Source organism: Salvelinus alpinus, chromosome 16, assembly GCF_045679555.1.
Source record: "Salvelinus alpinus chromosome 16, SLU_Salpinus.1, whole genome shotgun sequence".
In the NCBI taxonomy this organism is placed as follows: Eukaryota; Metazoa; Chordata; class Actinopteri; order Salmoniformes; family Salmonidae; genus Salvelinus; species Salvelinus alpinus.
Genome location: NC_092101.1, coordinates 56,227,546 through 56,244,355, shown reverse-complemented (window position 1 = coordinate 56,244,355; position 16,810 = coordinate 56,227,546). Strand labels below are relative to the sequence as shown.

At 45.3% G+C, this 16,810-nt stretch overlaps 1 protein-coding gene across 12 annotated transcripts in view; it reads right to left on the bottom strand.

The window, feature by feature from the left end:
* Window positions 1–461: 461 nt before the first annotated feature.
* Window positions 462–16,810, bottom strand: part of herc2 (HECT and RLD domain containing E3 ubiquitin protein ligase 2) — a gene marked incomplete at its 3' end in the record, with an annotated part of 169,836 nt that continues 153,487 nt past the window's right edge. For 10 of the 12 annotated variants that reach the window (XM_071346645.1, XM_071346652.1, XM_071346654.1 and 7 more), the window contains 8 exon segments: window positions 462–603; window positions 1,386–1,469; window positions 5,625–5,822; window positions 8,616–8,803; window positions 8,999–9,138; window positions 11,484–11,575; window positions 13,518–13,679; window positions 13,949–14,126. In XM_071346645.1, coding sequence (XP_071202746.1) covers window positions 462–603; window positions 1,386–1,469; window positions 5,625–5,822; window positions 8,616–8,803; window positions 8,999–9,138; window positions 11,484–11,575; window positions 13,518–13,679; window positions 13,949–14,126 — 1,184 coding nt within the window. 12 annotated transcript variants of the gene reach the window in all.

The following is a 16,810-nucleotide window of genomic DNA, read 5'->3' as shown; positions in this document are numbered from 1 at the left end:
ACCTAACAACCTACTGAGGATGAACCTAACAACCTACTGAGGATGAACCTAGCAACCTACTGAGGATGAACCTAACAACCTACTGAGGATGAACCTAGCAACCTACTGAGGATGAACCTAGCAACCTACTGAGGATGAACCTAGCAACCTACTGAGGATGAACCCAACAACCTACCCACAAACTACTGAGGATGAACCTAACAACCTACTGAGGATGAACCTAACAACCTACTGAGGATGAACCTAACAACCTACTGAGGACGAACCTAACAACCTACTGAGGATGAACCTAACAACCTACCCACAAACTACTGAGGAGGAACCTAACAACCTACTGAGGATGAACCCAACAACCTACTGAGGATGAACCTAGCAACCTACTGAGGATGAACCTAACAACCTACCCACGCTCTCATGAGGATGAACCTAACAACCTACTGAGGATGGACCTAACAACCTACCCACAAACTTGACCTTCCAAACGCGGTGAGGCAGCAGCAGGCTGTCTGGGCTGAAGGAGCTCATTTTGGCACACATCTGACCAAACACTGACTTGGTCCCGTCTGGACCCGCCAAACCTCCTTTACTACGAGACCGCTTGACCTGGAGGGGAGAGGGAGAGGAGGAGAGGAGAGGAGGGGGAGAGGAAGAGGAGGGGGAGAGGAGGGGGAGAGGAGAGGGAGAGGAGGAGAGGAGAGGAGGGGGAGAGGAAGGGGAGAGGGAGAGGAGGGGGAGAGGAGAGGGAGAGGAGGGGGAGAGGAAGAGGAGGGGGAGAGGAGAGGGAGAGGGAGAGGAAGAGGAGGGGGAGAGGAGAGGGAGAGGGAGAGGAGGGGGAGAGGAAGAGGAGGGGAAGAGGAGAGGAGGAGGAAAAGAAAGATGGTTATCTCTCCAGGCTGTTCCGCTCAGTGCGGTACAGAGTCTGCAGTAGTGATGGGTGTGATGTGTTCAAAGTGACAGCTCCCTCCACCAGGCGTCCAGTCAGCCCAGCAGGGGGTCAGTGGCGGCCCAGTGGCCTGGACCGAGGCTCTGGGAGGGGGAATGGCTAGACTAGGCGTGCATTCCAAATCGCACCCTATTCCCTATGTAGTGCACTACTTTTGACCCAAACCTTATGGGCCCTATAGTAGTGCACTATAAAGGGAATAGGGTGCTATTTGGAACAGACGAGGAACCCAACATAGACTGACATACAAGGTGGAGCATGGTTCCCACATCACACAGATATCTGCTTATAACACTGAAACCAGACGAGCGAGAGAGCGAGAGAGAGACAGAGAGTTTAGTAGAAATCTCTGCTGACTGGACATGATGACTGAGAGAATCTGAAAGCCTGCTGTTTTTCTAGTGTTCATCTCAGTAGGTTTTCCAAACAGTCCGATTCCTACCTGTATCCTGTTGAGTTCCACTACAGGACCATGTTGCCTGTCTCTCACCATGGTGGCCTGGACTACCTTACGGAACGCTGCTTCCTGAGGGGAGAAAACACTGTGCTCAGAACATGTACTGCAGAAAAGCATTTACAACACAGAATGCAGAACTATACTAATGTTCTGTATTGTGTTTCATGTGGACCTCTGGAAGTGTAGCTGGTATTTTCTCAACAGCTACTGGGGATCCTAGTAAACTACCTAATACAGCTACTGGGGATCCTAGTAAACTACCTAATACAGCTACTGGGGATCCTAGTACACTACCTAATACAGCTAGTGGGGATCCTAGTAAACTACCTAATACAGCTACTGGGGATCCTAGTACACTACCTAATACAGCTACTGGGGATCCTAGTACACAACCTAATACAGCTACTGGGGATCCTAGTAAACTACCTAATACAGCTACTGGGGATCCTAGTAAACTACCTAATACAGCTACTGGGGATCCTAGTAAACTACCTAATACAGCTACTGGGGATCCTAGTAAACTACCTAATACAGCTACTGGGGATCCTAGTAAACTACCTAATACAGCTACTGGGGATCCTAGTAAACTACCTAATACAGCTACTGGGGATCCTAGTAAACTACCTAATACAGCTAGTGGGGATCCTAGTAAACTACCTAATACAGCTACTGGGGATCCTAGTACACTACCTAATACAGCTACTGGGGATCCTAGTAAACTACCTAATACAGCTAGTGGGGATCCTAGTAAACTACCTAATACAGCTAGTGGGGATCCTAGTAAACTACCTAATACAGCTACTGGGGTTCCTAGTAAACTACCTAATACAGCTAGTGGGGATCCTAGTAAACTACCTAATACAGCTACTGGGGATCCTAGTAAACTACCTAATACAGCTACTGGGGATCCTAGTAAACTACCTAATACAGCTACTGGGGATCCTAGTAAACTACCTAATACATTACATTTACATTTACATTTAAGTCATTTAGCAGACGCTCTTATCCAGAGCGACTTACAAATTGGAAAGTTCATACATATTCATCCTGGTCCCCCCGTGGGGAATGAACCCACAACCCTGGCGTTGCAAGCGCCATGCTCTACCACCTGAGCCACACGGGACCACACGGGACCACTACCTAGTACAGCTACTGGGGATCCTAGTACACTACCTAATACAGCTACTGGGGATCCTAGTAAACTACCTAATACAGCTACTGGGGATCCTAGTACACTACCTAATACAGCTACTGGGGATCCTAGTAAACTACCTAATACAGCTACTGGGGATCCTAGTAAACTACCTAATACATTACATTTACATTTACATTTAAGTCATTTAGCAGACGCTCTTATCCAGAGCAACTTACAAATTGGAAAGTTCATACATATTCATCCTGGTCCCCCCGTGGGGAATGAACCCACAACCCTGGCGTTGCAAGCGCCATGCTCTACCAACTGAGCCACACGGGACCACACGGGACCACTACCTAGTACAGCTACTGGGGATCCTAGTACACTACCTAATACAGCTACTGGGGATCCTAGTAAACTACCTAACACAGCTACTGGGGATCCTAGTAAACTACCTAATACAGCTACTGGGGATCCTAGTAAACTACCTAATACAGCTAGTGGGGATCCTAGTAAACTACCTAATACAGCTACTGGGGATCCTAGTAAACTACCTAATACAGCTACTGGGGATCCTAGTAAACTACCTAATACAGCTACTGGGGATCCTAGTAAACTACCTAGTACAGCTACTGGGGTTCCTAGTACACTACCTAATACAGCTACTGGGGATCCTAGTAAACTACCTAATACAGCTACTGGGGATCCTAGTAAACTACCTAATACAGCTACTGGGGATCCTAGTAAACTACCTAATACAGCTACTGGGGATCCTAGTAAACTACCTAGCTTCCTATTTGGCCCTGTCCGGGGGTTTCTTCGGATGGGGCCACAGTGTCTCCTGACCGCTCCTGTCTCAGCCTCCAGTATTTATGCTGCAGTAGTTTGTGTCGGGGGGCTAGGGTCAGTTGGTTACCTGGAGTACTTCTCCTGTCTTATCCAGTGTCCTGTGTGAATTTAAGTATGCTCTCTCTAATTCTCTCGTTCTCTCTTTCTCTCTGAGAACCTGAGCCCTAGGACCATACGTCAGGACTACCGGGCATGATGACACCTTGCTGTCCCCAGTCCGCCTGGCCTTGCTGCTATTCCAGTTTCAACTGTTCTGCCTGTGGTTACGGAACCCCTACCTGTCCCAGACCTGCTGTTTTCAACTCTCAATGATCGGCTATGAAAAGCCAACTGAGATTTATTCCTGATTATTATTTGACCATGCTTGTCATTTATGAACACTTTGAAAATCTTGGCTCTCTCTAATTTTTTCCTTCTCTCTTTCTTTCTCTCGGAGGACCTGAGCCCTAGGACCATACGTCGGGACTACCGGCCGTGGTGACTCCTTGCTGTCCCCAGTCCGCCTGGCCTTGCTGCTATTCCAGTTTCAACTGTTCTGCCTGCGGTCATGGAACCCCTACCTGTCCCAGACCTGCTGTTTTCAACTCTTAATGATCGGCTATGAAAAGCCAACTGAGATTTATTCCTGATTATTATTTGACCATGCTTGTCATTTATGGAAATTTTGAAAATCTTGGCTCTCTCTAATTTTCTCCTTCTCTCTTTCTTTCTCTCGGAGGACCTGGGCCCTAGGACCATGCGTCGGGACTGCCGCCCGTGGTGACTCCTTGCTGTCCCCAGTCCGCCTGGCCTTGCTGCTATTCCAGTTTCAGCTGTTCTGCCTGCGGTTATGGAACCGCCACCTGTCCCAGACCTGCTGTTTTCAACTCTTGATGATCGGCTATGAAAAGCCAACTGAAAATTATTCATGATTATTATTTGACCATGCTTGTCACTTATGAACATTTTTGAACATCTTGGCATAGTTCTGTTATAATCTCCACCGGCACAGCCAGAAGAGGACTGGCCACCCCTCATAGCCTGGTTCCTCTCTAGGTTTCTTCCTAGGTTTTGGCCTTTCTAGGGAGTTTTTCCTAGCCACCGTGCTTCTACACCTGCATTACTAGCTGTTTGGGGTTTTAGGCTGGGTGTCTGTACAGCACTTCGAGATATTAGCTGATGTACGAAGGGCTATATAAAATAAAATTGATTGATTGATTGATAGTACAGCACCTGGGGTTCCTAGTACACTACCTAATACAGCTACTGGGGATCCTAGTAAACTACCTAATACAGCTACTGGGGATCCTAGTAAACTACCTAATACAGCTACTGGGGATCCTAGTAAACTACCTAATACAGCTACTGGGGATCCTAGTACACTACCTAATACAGCTACTGGGGATCCTAGTACACTACCTAATACAGCTAGTGGGGATCCTAGTAAACTACCTAATACAGCTACTGGGGATCCTAGTAAACTACCTAATACAGCTAATGGGGATCCTAGTAAACTACCTAATACAGCTACTGGGGATCCTAGTACACTACCTAATACAGCTACTGGGGATCCTAGTAAACTACCTAATACAGCTACTGGGGATCCTAGTACACTACCTAATACAGCTACTGGGGATCCTAGTAAACTACCTAATACAGCTACTGGGGATCCTGGTAAACTACCTAATACAGCTAGTGGGGATCCTAGTAAACTACCTAATACAGCTAGTGGGGATCCTAGTAAACTACCTAATACAGCTACTGGGGATCCTAGTAAACTACCTAATACAGCTACTGGGGATCCTAGTAAACTACCTAATACAGCTACTGGGGATCCTAGTAAACTACCTAATACAGCTACTGGGGATCCTAGTAAACTACCTAATACAGCTAGTGGGGATCCTAGTAAACTACCTAATACAGCTACTGGGGATCCTAGTAAACGACCTAATACAGCTACTGGGGATCCTAGTAAACTACCTAATACAGCTAGTGGGGATCCTAGTAAACTACCTAATACAGCTACTGGGGATCGTAGTAAACTACCTAATACAGCTACTGGGGATCCTAGTAAACTACCTAATACAGCTAGTGGGGATCCTAGTAAACTACCTAATACAGCTAATGGGGATCCTAGTAAACTACCTAATACAGCTACTGGGGATCCTAGTAAATGACCTAATACCACATACAGCTAAAATTCAAATGATACTATTCGAATAGTAAAATTATTTCAAATGCCTGTTCTAAACGTCCCCTACCTTTCCCTGTGAGATGAGTATGCCCCGTAGTGTGTTAAACCCTAGGGCAGGTCCGTGTGCGGTCTGCCCCAGCCGGCCCTCCAGATCAAACATGGGGATACAGGGACAGAAGAGCTCGGATATGTGGTGCAGGAGTAGCAGTCTGTTCCTCAGAGACATGATGGGAATCTCCTGGAGGTGGTTGTACTCCATGGGTACCTGGGAGAGAGAGGACACGGGTCAACACACACACACACACACACACACACACACACACACACACACACACACACACACACGTTAAAAACACACGTTACAACAAACAGAGATCCCCCACGTTACAACACAGATTAGAGATCACCCACGTTACAACAGATTAGAGATCACCCACGTTACAACACAGATTAGAGATCACCCACGTTACAACAGATTAGAGATCACCCACGTTACAACAGATTAGAGATCACCCACGTTACAACACAGATTAGAGATCACCCACGTTACAACACAGATTAGAGATCCCCCACATTACAACACAGATTAGAGATCACCCACGTTATAACACAGATTAGAGATCACCCACATTACAACACAGATTAGAGATCACCCACGTTACAACACAGATTAGAGATCACCCACGTTACAACACAGATTAGAGATCACCCACGTTACAACACAGATTAGAGATCACCCACGTTACAACACAGATTAGAGATCACCCACGTTACAACACAGATTAGAGATCACCCACGTTACAACAGATTAGAGATCACCCACGTTACAACACAGATTAGAGATCACCCACGTTACAACACAGATTAGAGATCCCCCACGTTACAACACAGATTAGAGATCACCCACGTTACAACACAGATTAGAGATCACCCACGTTACAACACAGATTAGAGATCCCCCACGTTACAACACAGATTAGAGATCACCCACGTTACAACACAAATTAGAGATCACCCACGTTACAACACAGATTAGAGATCACCCACGTTACAACACAGATTAGAGATCACCCACGTTACAACACAGATTAGAGATCACCCACATTACAACACAGATTAGAGATCACCCACGTTACAACACAGATTAGAGATCACCCACGTTACAACACAGATTAGAGATCACCCACGTTACAACACAGATTAGAGATCCCCCACGTTACAACACAGATTAGAGATCACCCACATTACAACACAGATTAGAGATCCCCCACGTTACAACACAGATTAGAGATCACCCACATTCTTCCAGAACCAAGATGTTAAAAATAGAAAACACACACACAATACAATGACGTACCAGGAAGTAAGCCTGGTATATATAATGTTTACATACCCTACATTACTCATCTCATATGTATATGTATATACTGTACTCTGCATCTTGCCATCTTTATGTAATACATGTACCACTAGCCACTTTAAACTATGCCACTTTATGTTTACATACCCTACATTACTCATCTCATATGTATATACTGTACTCTATACCATCTACTGCATCTTGCCTATGCCGTTCTGTACCATCACTCATTCATATATCTTTATGTACATATTCTTTATCCCCCTTGTGTGTATAAGGTAGTAGTTGTGGAATTGTTAGGTTAGATTACTTGTTGGTTATTACTGCATTGTCGGAACTAGAAGCACAAGCATTTCGCTACACTCGCATTAACATCTGCTAACCATGTGTATGTGACAAATACAATTTGATTTGATGCCCAGGAGTTCCTTCTTCACAGCCCTTACTACCATCTAGTGGTTATACAACACCAGCCACAACAACCGACTCTAGTCCACAAACTGGGTGGAGGGCCAAAAAAACAACCAAATTTCCACATGCGCCATTTCTGAAAGGTCTGAAGACCCGTTGTAAAACTGTGCCAGTGTGAACGAGCATTAAAACTCTGCCTCTGAAGTGTGGGGCAGAATGTTGATCACATTACTGTAGAAGTGTGGGGCAGAATGTTGATCACATTACTGTAGAAGTGTGGGGCAGAATGTTGATCACATTACTGTAGAAGTGTGGGGCAGAATGTTGATCACATTACTGTAGAAGTGTGGGGCAGAATGTTGATCACATTACTGTAGAAGTGTGAGGCAGAATGTTGATCACATTACTGTAGAAGTGTGAGGCAGAATGTTGATCACATTACTGTAGAAGTGTGGGGCAGAATGTTGATCACATTACTGTAGAAGTGTGAGGCAGAATGTTGATCACATTACTGTAGAAGTGTGAGGCAGAATGTTGATCACATTACTGTAGAAGTGTGGGGCAGAATGTTGATCACATTACTGTAGAAGTGTGAGGCAGAATGTTGATCACATTACTGTAGAAGTGTGAGGCAGAATGTTGATCACATTACTGTAGAAGTGTGAGGCAGAATGTTGATCACATTACTGTAGAAGTGTGAGGCAGAATGTTGATCACATTACTGTAGAAGTGTGGGGCAGAATGTTGGATAGTGACTAACTGAACATGCATAGTTTATAGCGAGTAGTTATACCGTCCAGTAGTTACCTGACCAGGAAGTTATAACATTCAGTAGTTACCTGACCAGGAAGTTATAACATTCAGTAGTTACCTGACCAGGTAGTTATAACATTCAGTAGTTACCTGACCAGGTAGTTATAACATTCAGTAGTTACCTGACCAGGAAGTTATAACATTCAGTAGTTACCTGACCAGGAAGTTATAACATTCAGTAGTTACCTGACCAGGAAGTTATAACATTCAGTAGTTACCTGACCAGGAAGTTATAACATTCAGTAGTTACCTGACCAGGAAGTTATAACGTCCAGTAGTTACCTGACCAGGAAGTTATAACGTCCAGTAGTTACCTGACCAGGAAGTTATAACGTCCAGTAGTTACCTGACCAAGAAGTTATACCGTCCAGTAGTTACCTGACCAGGAAGTTATACCGTCCAGTAGTTACCTGACCAGGAAGTTATAACATTCAGTAGTTACCTGACCAGGAAGTTATAACATTCAGTAGTTACCTGACCAGGAAGTTTCCCACCATTGGTAGGTTTGGAGGTGGACCAGGCCAGTGTGTGGGCAGAGCCACAGGCCACCCTGTTGATCTTCTTTCCCTGCAACGCAGCGACCAGACGAGGCCTCTGGATGGCGTTAGTGGTCCCGTCTCCCAGCTGGCCCTCGTCATTATCACCCCACGTGTACACTTCTCCTGAGACAAACACAAACACAGCTACAGATACCATGGCACAGACACACTGTAGTAGTAGTAGACAGGAAGTAGTAGTAGACTGGTGGTGGTGGTACTAGACAGGTGGTAGTAGTAGTAGACAGGTGGTGGTAGTAGTAGTAGTCAGGAACACGGTTTCAAAACAGACAGAAAACAAACAAATCAGTAATTCCCTACCATCTTCAGTGCAGCAGACACAGTGGAGTGACCCCGTTGCTATGGCAATGACCTTCTTCCCCTGCAGGCCCTGGACCTGTCTGGGTCGCCGTACGTGGTCATCAGAACCGTGACCCAGCCGGTGGTAGTCACCTTTACCCCTGAAAACACACATCCATTTATACAGGTGGTAGTCACCTTTACCCCTGAAAACACCATTCATACAGGTGGTAGTCACCGTTACCCCTGAAAACACCATTCATACAGGTGGTAGTCACCTTTACCCCTGAAAACACCATTCATACAGGTGGTAGTCACCTTTACCCCTGAAAACACCATTCATACAGGTGGTAGTCACCGTTACCCCTGAAAACACCATTCATACAGGTGGTAGTCACCTTTACCCCTGAAAACACACATCCATTTATACAGGTGGTAGTCACCGTTACCCCTGAAAACACCATTCATACAGGTGGTAGTCACCGTTACCCCTGAAAACACACATCCATTTATACAGGTGGTAGTCACCTTTACCCCTGAAAACACCACTTATACAGGTGGTAGTCACCGTTACCCCTGAAAACACCATTCATACAGGTGGTAGTCACCTTTACCCCTGAAAACACACATCCATTTATACAGGTGGTAGTCACCGTTACCCCTGAAAACACCATTCATACAGGTGGTAGTCACCGTTACCCCTGAAAACACACATCCCTTTATACAGGTGGTAGTCACCGTTACCCCTGAAAACACCATTCATACAGGTGGTAGTCACCTTTACCCCTGAAAACACCACTTATACAGGTGGTAGTCACCGTTACCCCTGAAAACACCATTCATACAGGTGGTAGTCACCTTTACCCCTGAAAACAAACATCCATTTATACAGGTGGTAGTCACCGTTACCCCTGAAAACACCATTCATACAGGTGGTAGTCACCGTTACCCCTGAAAACACACATCCATTTATACAGGTGGTAGTCACCTTTACCCCTGAAAGCACCATTCATACAAGTGTTAGTCACCTTTACCCCTGAAAACACCATTCATACAGGTGGTAGTCACCGTTACCCCTGAAAACACCATTCATACAGGTGGTAGTCACCTTTACCCCTGAAAACACCATTCATACAGGTGGTAGTCACCGTTACCCCTGAAAACACCATTTATACAGGTGGTAGTCACCGTTACCCCTGAAAGCACCATTTATACAGGTGGTAGTCACCGTTACCCCTGAAAACACCATTCATACAGGTGGTAGTCACCTTTACCCCTGAAAACACCATTTATACAGGTGGTAGTCACCGTTACCCCTGAACACACCATTCATACAGGTGGTAGTCACCGTTACCCCTGAAAACACCATTCATACAGGTGGTAGTCACCGTTACCCCTGAAAACACACATCCATTTATACAGGTGGTAGTCACCGTTACCCCTGAAAACACCATTCATACAGGTGGTAGTCACCGTTACCCCTGAAAACACACATCCCTTTATACAGGTGGTAGTCACCGTTACCCCTGAAAACACCATTCATACAGGTGGTAGTCACCTTTACCCCTGAAAACACCACTTATACAGGTGGTAGTCACCGTTACCCCTAAAAACACCATTCATACAGGTGGTAGTCACCTTTACCCCTGAAAACACCACTTATACAGGTGGTAGTCACCGTTACCCCTAAAAACACCATTCATACAGGTGGTAGTCACCTTTACCCCTGAAAACACACATCCATTTATACAGGTGGTAGTCACCGTTACCCCTGAAAACACCATTCATACAGGTGGTAGTCACCGTTACCCCTGAAAACACCATTCATACAGGTGGTAGTCACCGTTACCCCTGAAAACACCATTCATACAGGTGGTAGTCACCGTTACCCCTGAAAACACACATCCATTTATACAGGTGGTAGTCACCTTTACCCCTGAAAGCACCATTCATACAAGTGTTAGTCACCTTTACCCCTGAAAACACCATTCATACAGGTGATAGTCACCGTTACCCCTGAAAACACCATTCATACAGGTGGTAGTCACCTTTACCCCTGAAAACACCATTCATACATGTGGTAGTCACCGTTACCCCTGAAAACACCATTCATACAGGTGGTAGTCACCTTTACCCCTGAAAACACCATTCATACAGGTGGTAGTCACCGTTACCCCTGAAAACACCATTTATACAGGTGGTAGTCACCGTTACCCCTGAAAGCACCATTTATACAGGTGGTAGTCACCGTTACCCCTGAAAACACCATTCATACAGGTGGTAGTCACCTTTACCCCTGAAAACACCATTTATACAGGTGGTAGTCACCGTTACCCCTGAAAACACCATTCATACAGGTGGTAGTCACCTTTACCCCTGAAAACACCATTCATACAGGTGGTAGTCACCTTTACCCCTGAAAACACCATTTATACAGGTGTTAGTCACCGTTACCCCTGAACACACCATTCATACAGGTGGTAGTCAGGGTGTATAGTTTACTCACCAGGTGTAAACTGCTCCAGACTTGGTGAGAGAGACAGAGAACTGGGAGCCACAGTCAACCTTCACCACTCCCAGTCCAGTCAGAGAATCAATCTACAGACAACACAGCAAGAGAACTCAGACATGAGAGGGAAAACACACATCTTGGTATGGGTAAAACTGGTAGATTATGGCCCAGTCATGTTTTGGTGAGACAGTGTGTACGTTCCAAATGGCACCATATTCTCTCTATAGTGTACTACTTCTGTAGTGCACGAGGCTTGCAAAACTACTAATAATTTACCAAAGTTACTTGGCTTTTTGGTAAATAACAGATCTATATCAACTGTGGTAATATATCCTGAAATAACTTTACTAAAATTTGTGGGGAAAAAAAGAAAGAAAAGTACCAAGTATCATCACCATCAACGTTTATTAATTGTTTCTGTTCACTTGGTCCTAATACTCTTCTGTACCATATGATTGCTTCTTCGCCTCTAATCAGGGCCTGATTTACACCCGGGACACCAGGTGGGTGATTCCCCTCTAATCAGGGACTGATTTAGACCCGGGACACCAGGTGGGTGATTCCCCTCTAATCAGGGACTGATTTAGACCCGGGACACCAGGTGGGTGATTCCCCTCTAATCAGGGACTGATTTAGACCCGGGACACCAGGTGGGTGATTCCCCTCTAATCAGGGACTGATTTAGACCCGGGACACCAGGTGGGTGATTCCCCTCTAATCAGGGACTGATTTAGACCCGGGACACCAGGTGGGTGATTCCCCTCTAATCAGGGACTGATTTAGACCCGGGACACCAGGTGGGTGATTCCCCTCTAATCAGGGCCTGATTTAGACCCGGGACACCAGGTGGGTGATTCCCCTCTAATCAGGGCCTGATTTAGACCCGGGACACCAGGTGGGTGATTGCCCTCTAATCCAGGGACTGATTTAGACCTGGGACACCAGGTGGGTGATTCACCTCTAATCAGGGACTGATTTAGACCCGGGACACCAGGTGGGTGATTCCCCTCTAATCAGGGACGGATTTAGACCCGGGACACCAGGTGGGTGATTGCCCTCTAATCCAGGGACTGATTTAGACCCTGGGACACCAGGTGGGTGATTCCCCTCTAATCAGGGACTGATTTAGACCCGGGACACCAGGTGGGTGATTCCCCTCTAATCAGGGACTGATTTAGACCCGGGACACCAGGTGGGTGATTCCCCTCTAATCAGGGACTGATTTAGACCCGGGACACCAGGTGGGTGATTCCCCTCTAATCAGGGCCTGATTTAGACCCGGGACACCAGGTGGGTGATTCCCCTCTAATCAGGGCCTGATTTAGACCCGGGACACCAGGTGGGTGATTCCCCTCTAATCAGGGCCTGATTTAGACCCGGGACACCAGGTGGGTGATTCCCCTCTAATCAGGGCCTAATTTAAACCCGGGACACCAGGTGGGTGATTCCCCTCTAATCAGGGCCTAATTTAGACCCGGGACACCAGGTGGGTGATTCCCCTCTAATCAGGGCCTAATTTAGACCCGGGACACCAGGTGGGTGATTCCCCTCTAATCAGGGCCTGATTTAGACCCGGGACACCAGGTGGGTGATTCCCCTCTAATCAGGGACTGATTTAGACCCGGGACACCAGGTGGGTGATTCCCCTCTAATCAGGGACTGATTTAGACCCGGGACACCAGGTGGGTGATTCCCCTCTAATCAGGGACTGATTTAGACCCGGGACACCAGGTGGGTGATTCCCCTCTAATCAGGGACTGATTTAGACCCGGGACACCAGGTGGGTGATTCCCCTCTAATCAGGGACTGATTTAGACCCGGGACACCAGGTGAGTGATTCCCCTCTAATCAGGGCCTGATTTAGACCCGGGACACCAGGTGGGTGCATATAATTATCAGGTAGAACAGAAAACCAGCAGTAGCCCAGACCTCCATGGGGTAAGATTTGAATATCCCTGATAGCGGGAATAGAGTGCCATTTGGGACGAAACCTGCAGTGTAAATGGACAGGACGGTTCTGGATTGTACCTTCATGGGGACCTTGCAGCCGTCGCTGCCGCCCCGTCCAAGCTTGCCATAGTCTCCATCGCCCCAAGACCATACCATGTCATCGTCAGTCAGACAAAGAGTCTGGGCGTCACCACTACCACACGCCACATCTATCACCCTGTGGCCCTGCAGAGCATCCACCTGAAGAGAGACACACACAGAGAGACAGAGATACACTCAGCATCAGGACATGTTTGTGTGTGTGAGAGAGTGAGAGAAGTTGAGTGGAGAGATTAGAAGGAGAGAGGAAAAGTTAAGAGAAGTGAAGTTGAGGAGAGAAGAACAATTTTGAGTGAAGAGAAGATGAGAGAAGAGATTAGAAGTTGAGAGACGAAAATAGGAGAGACGAAAATAGGAGAGAAGAAAAGTTGAGAAGAGAGAAGTTGAGAGAAGATAGAACCTTGGCTTACCAGTTTGGGTTTGAGTTGGTCCTCAGAGTCTCCATGCCCCAGGCGTCCGTAGCGCCCCTTGCCCCAGGTGTAAAGCTCTCCGCTGGCCGTGATGCAGGCACTGTGGGCCCCTCCAGCAGCTACATCCACCACCTCCACCCCTCGTAGGGACTCTATCACGCGGGGACGGTCACACGGGCTAGAAGAGGGAGAGGAGAGGTCACAAGTTTGTATTTCACTTTACTACAAGCCCGAACAATGTTGCTCTTACAAATTATATGGAAGTTGAGAAGTGTAGCCACTGCCAGGGCAATTAACGTGGGGCCCTGCACACTGTGAGAATAAGGCCTGCATTGTCAGTGTTTATATGGTGACATCAGCCACACCACTGTCTGTACGTGTGTGTGTGTGTGTGTGTGTGTGTGTGTGTGTGTGTGTGTAAGGTTGGACGATGTCAACCTTGATCCTATCGTGATTATGTACTCATAAAACATTGTGATATTTATTTATTTTCCTGTTATTTTACCAGCTAAGTTGACTGAGAACACGTTCTCATTTACACCAACGACCTGGGGAATAGATACAGGGGAGAGGAGGGGGATGAATGAGCCAATTGTAAACTGGGGATGATTAGGTGACCGTGATGGTATGAGGGTCAGATTGGGAATTTAGCCGCCACACCGGGGTTAACACCCCTACTCTTACGATAAGATCTTTAATGACCTCAGAGAGTCAGGACACCCGGCTAACGTCCCATCCGAAAGACAGCACCCTACACACAGGGCAATGTCCCCAATCACTGCCCTGGGGCATTGGGATATTTTTAGACCAGAGGAAAGAGTGCCTCCTACTGGCCCTCCAACACCACTTCCAGCAGCATCTGGTCTCCCATCCAGGGACTGACCAGGACCAACCCTGCTTAGCTTCAGAAGTAAGCCAGCAGTGGGATGCAGGGTGGTATGCTGCTGTCTAACACAGTGGGATGCAGGGTGGTATGCTGCTGGCTATATACAGTGGTTCCTCCTTTAAAAGTTGGCTCATACTGCAGCACAGCTTGCAGGATACTGCTGTGTGGTACAGCCTAATACAGTGCATGATGTCCTAATATGTTACTGTCAGCCATTGTTGCCGTTAATGCGCGTTGAAACCACCAGAGGGCGTCTTTGAGGGCGTCTTCATGGAGCTTGTTGGCACTTGCTTACTTTCCCAAAAAATCCTCCAGAGGTCCATTTAGGCCAGACGTTCTGATTGGTATACCCTATCAGAGGTCCATTCAGACCAGACGTTCTGATTGGTAAACCCTATCAGAGGTCCATTCAGGTCAGACGTTCTGATTGGTAAACCCTATCAGAGGTCCATTCAGACCAGACGTTCTGATTGGTATACCCTATCAGAGGTCCATTCAGGCCAGACGTTCTGATTGGTGTACCCTATCACAGGTCCATTCAGACCAGACGTTCTGATTACTGTGACCGGTTGGGAGTAGTGGCGCTGTACAACGTGAGCGAGCGGTTGGGAGTAGGCCTAATGAACTTATCCTCTGCAGCAGAGGTAACTCTGGGTCTTCCTTTCCTGTGGCGGTCCTCATGAGAGCCAGTTTCATCACAGCGCTTCATGGTTTTTGCGACTGAACTTGAACTTTCTGGATTGACTGACCTTCATGTCTTAAAGACTATCAGAAATAATGTTGGTACTTATTTATTTTGATCCAAAGCCACAAATTAGTGAGTCAGTGGCCTCCATGTAAATAGTATAGTGTGTATATTGTATAGTGTATATAGTATAATGTGTATAGCGTATATATTATATGGTGTATAGTGTATATAGTATAGTGTGTATAGTGTATACAGTATAGTGTGTATAGTGTATATAGTATAGTGTGTATAGTGTATATAGTATATTGTGTATAGTGTATATAGTATATTGCGTATAGTGTAAATATAGTATAGTGTATATAGTATAGTGTGTATAGTGTAAATAGTATAGGGTGCATAGCGTATATAGTATAGTGTGTATAGTGTATATAGTATAGTGTGTATATTGTAAATAGTATAGTGTATATAGTATAGTGTGTATAGTGTATATCATATAGCGTGTATAGTGTATATAGTATAGTGTGTATATTGTATATAGTATAGTGTATATAGTATAGTGTATATAGTGTATACAGTATAGTGTGTATAGTGTATATAGTATAGTGTGTATAGTGTATATAGTATAGTGGGTATAGTGTATATAGTATAGTGTATATGGTATATTGTGTATAGTGTATATATAGTATAGTGTATAGTGTAGACAGTATAGTGTGTATAGTGTAAATAGTATAGGTTACATAGTGTATATATAGTATAGTGTATATAGTACATATAGTATAGGGTGTATGTATATAGTATAGTGTATATAGTATAGTGTGCATATTGTATATAGTATAGTGTATATAGTATAGTGTGTATAGTGTATATAGTATGGCGTGTATATTGTATACAGTATAGGGTATATAGTATAGTGTATATAGTATAGTGAGTATAGTGTATATAGTATAGTGTATATAGTATATTGTTTATAGTGCATATAGTATAGTGTGTAGTGTAAATAGTATAGGGTGCATAGCGTATATAGTATAGTGTGTATAGTGTATATAGTATAGTGTGTATATTGTAAATAGTATAGTGTATATAGTATAGTGTGTATAGTGTATATCATATAGCGTGTATAGTGTATATAGTATAGTGTGTATATTGTATATAGTATAGTGTATATAGTATAGTGTATATAGTGTATATAGTATAGTGGGTATAGTGTATATAGTATAGTGTAAATAGTATAGTGTATATAGTATATTGTGTATAGTGTATATATAGTATAGTGTATAGTGTAGACAGT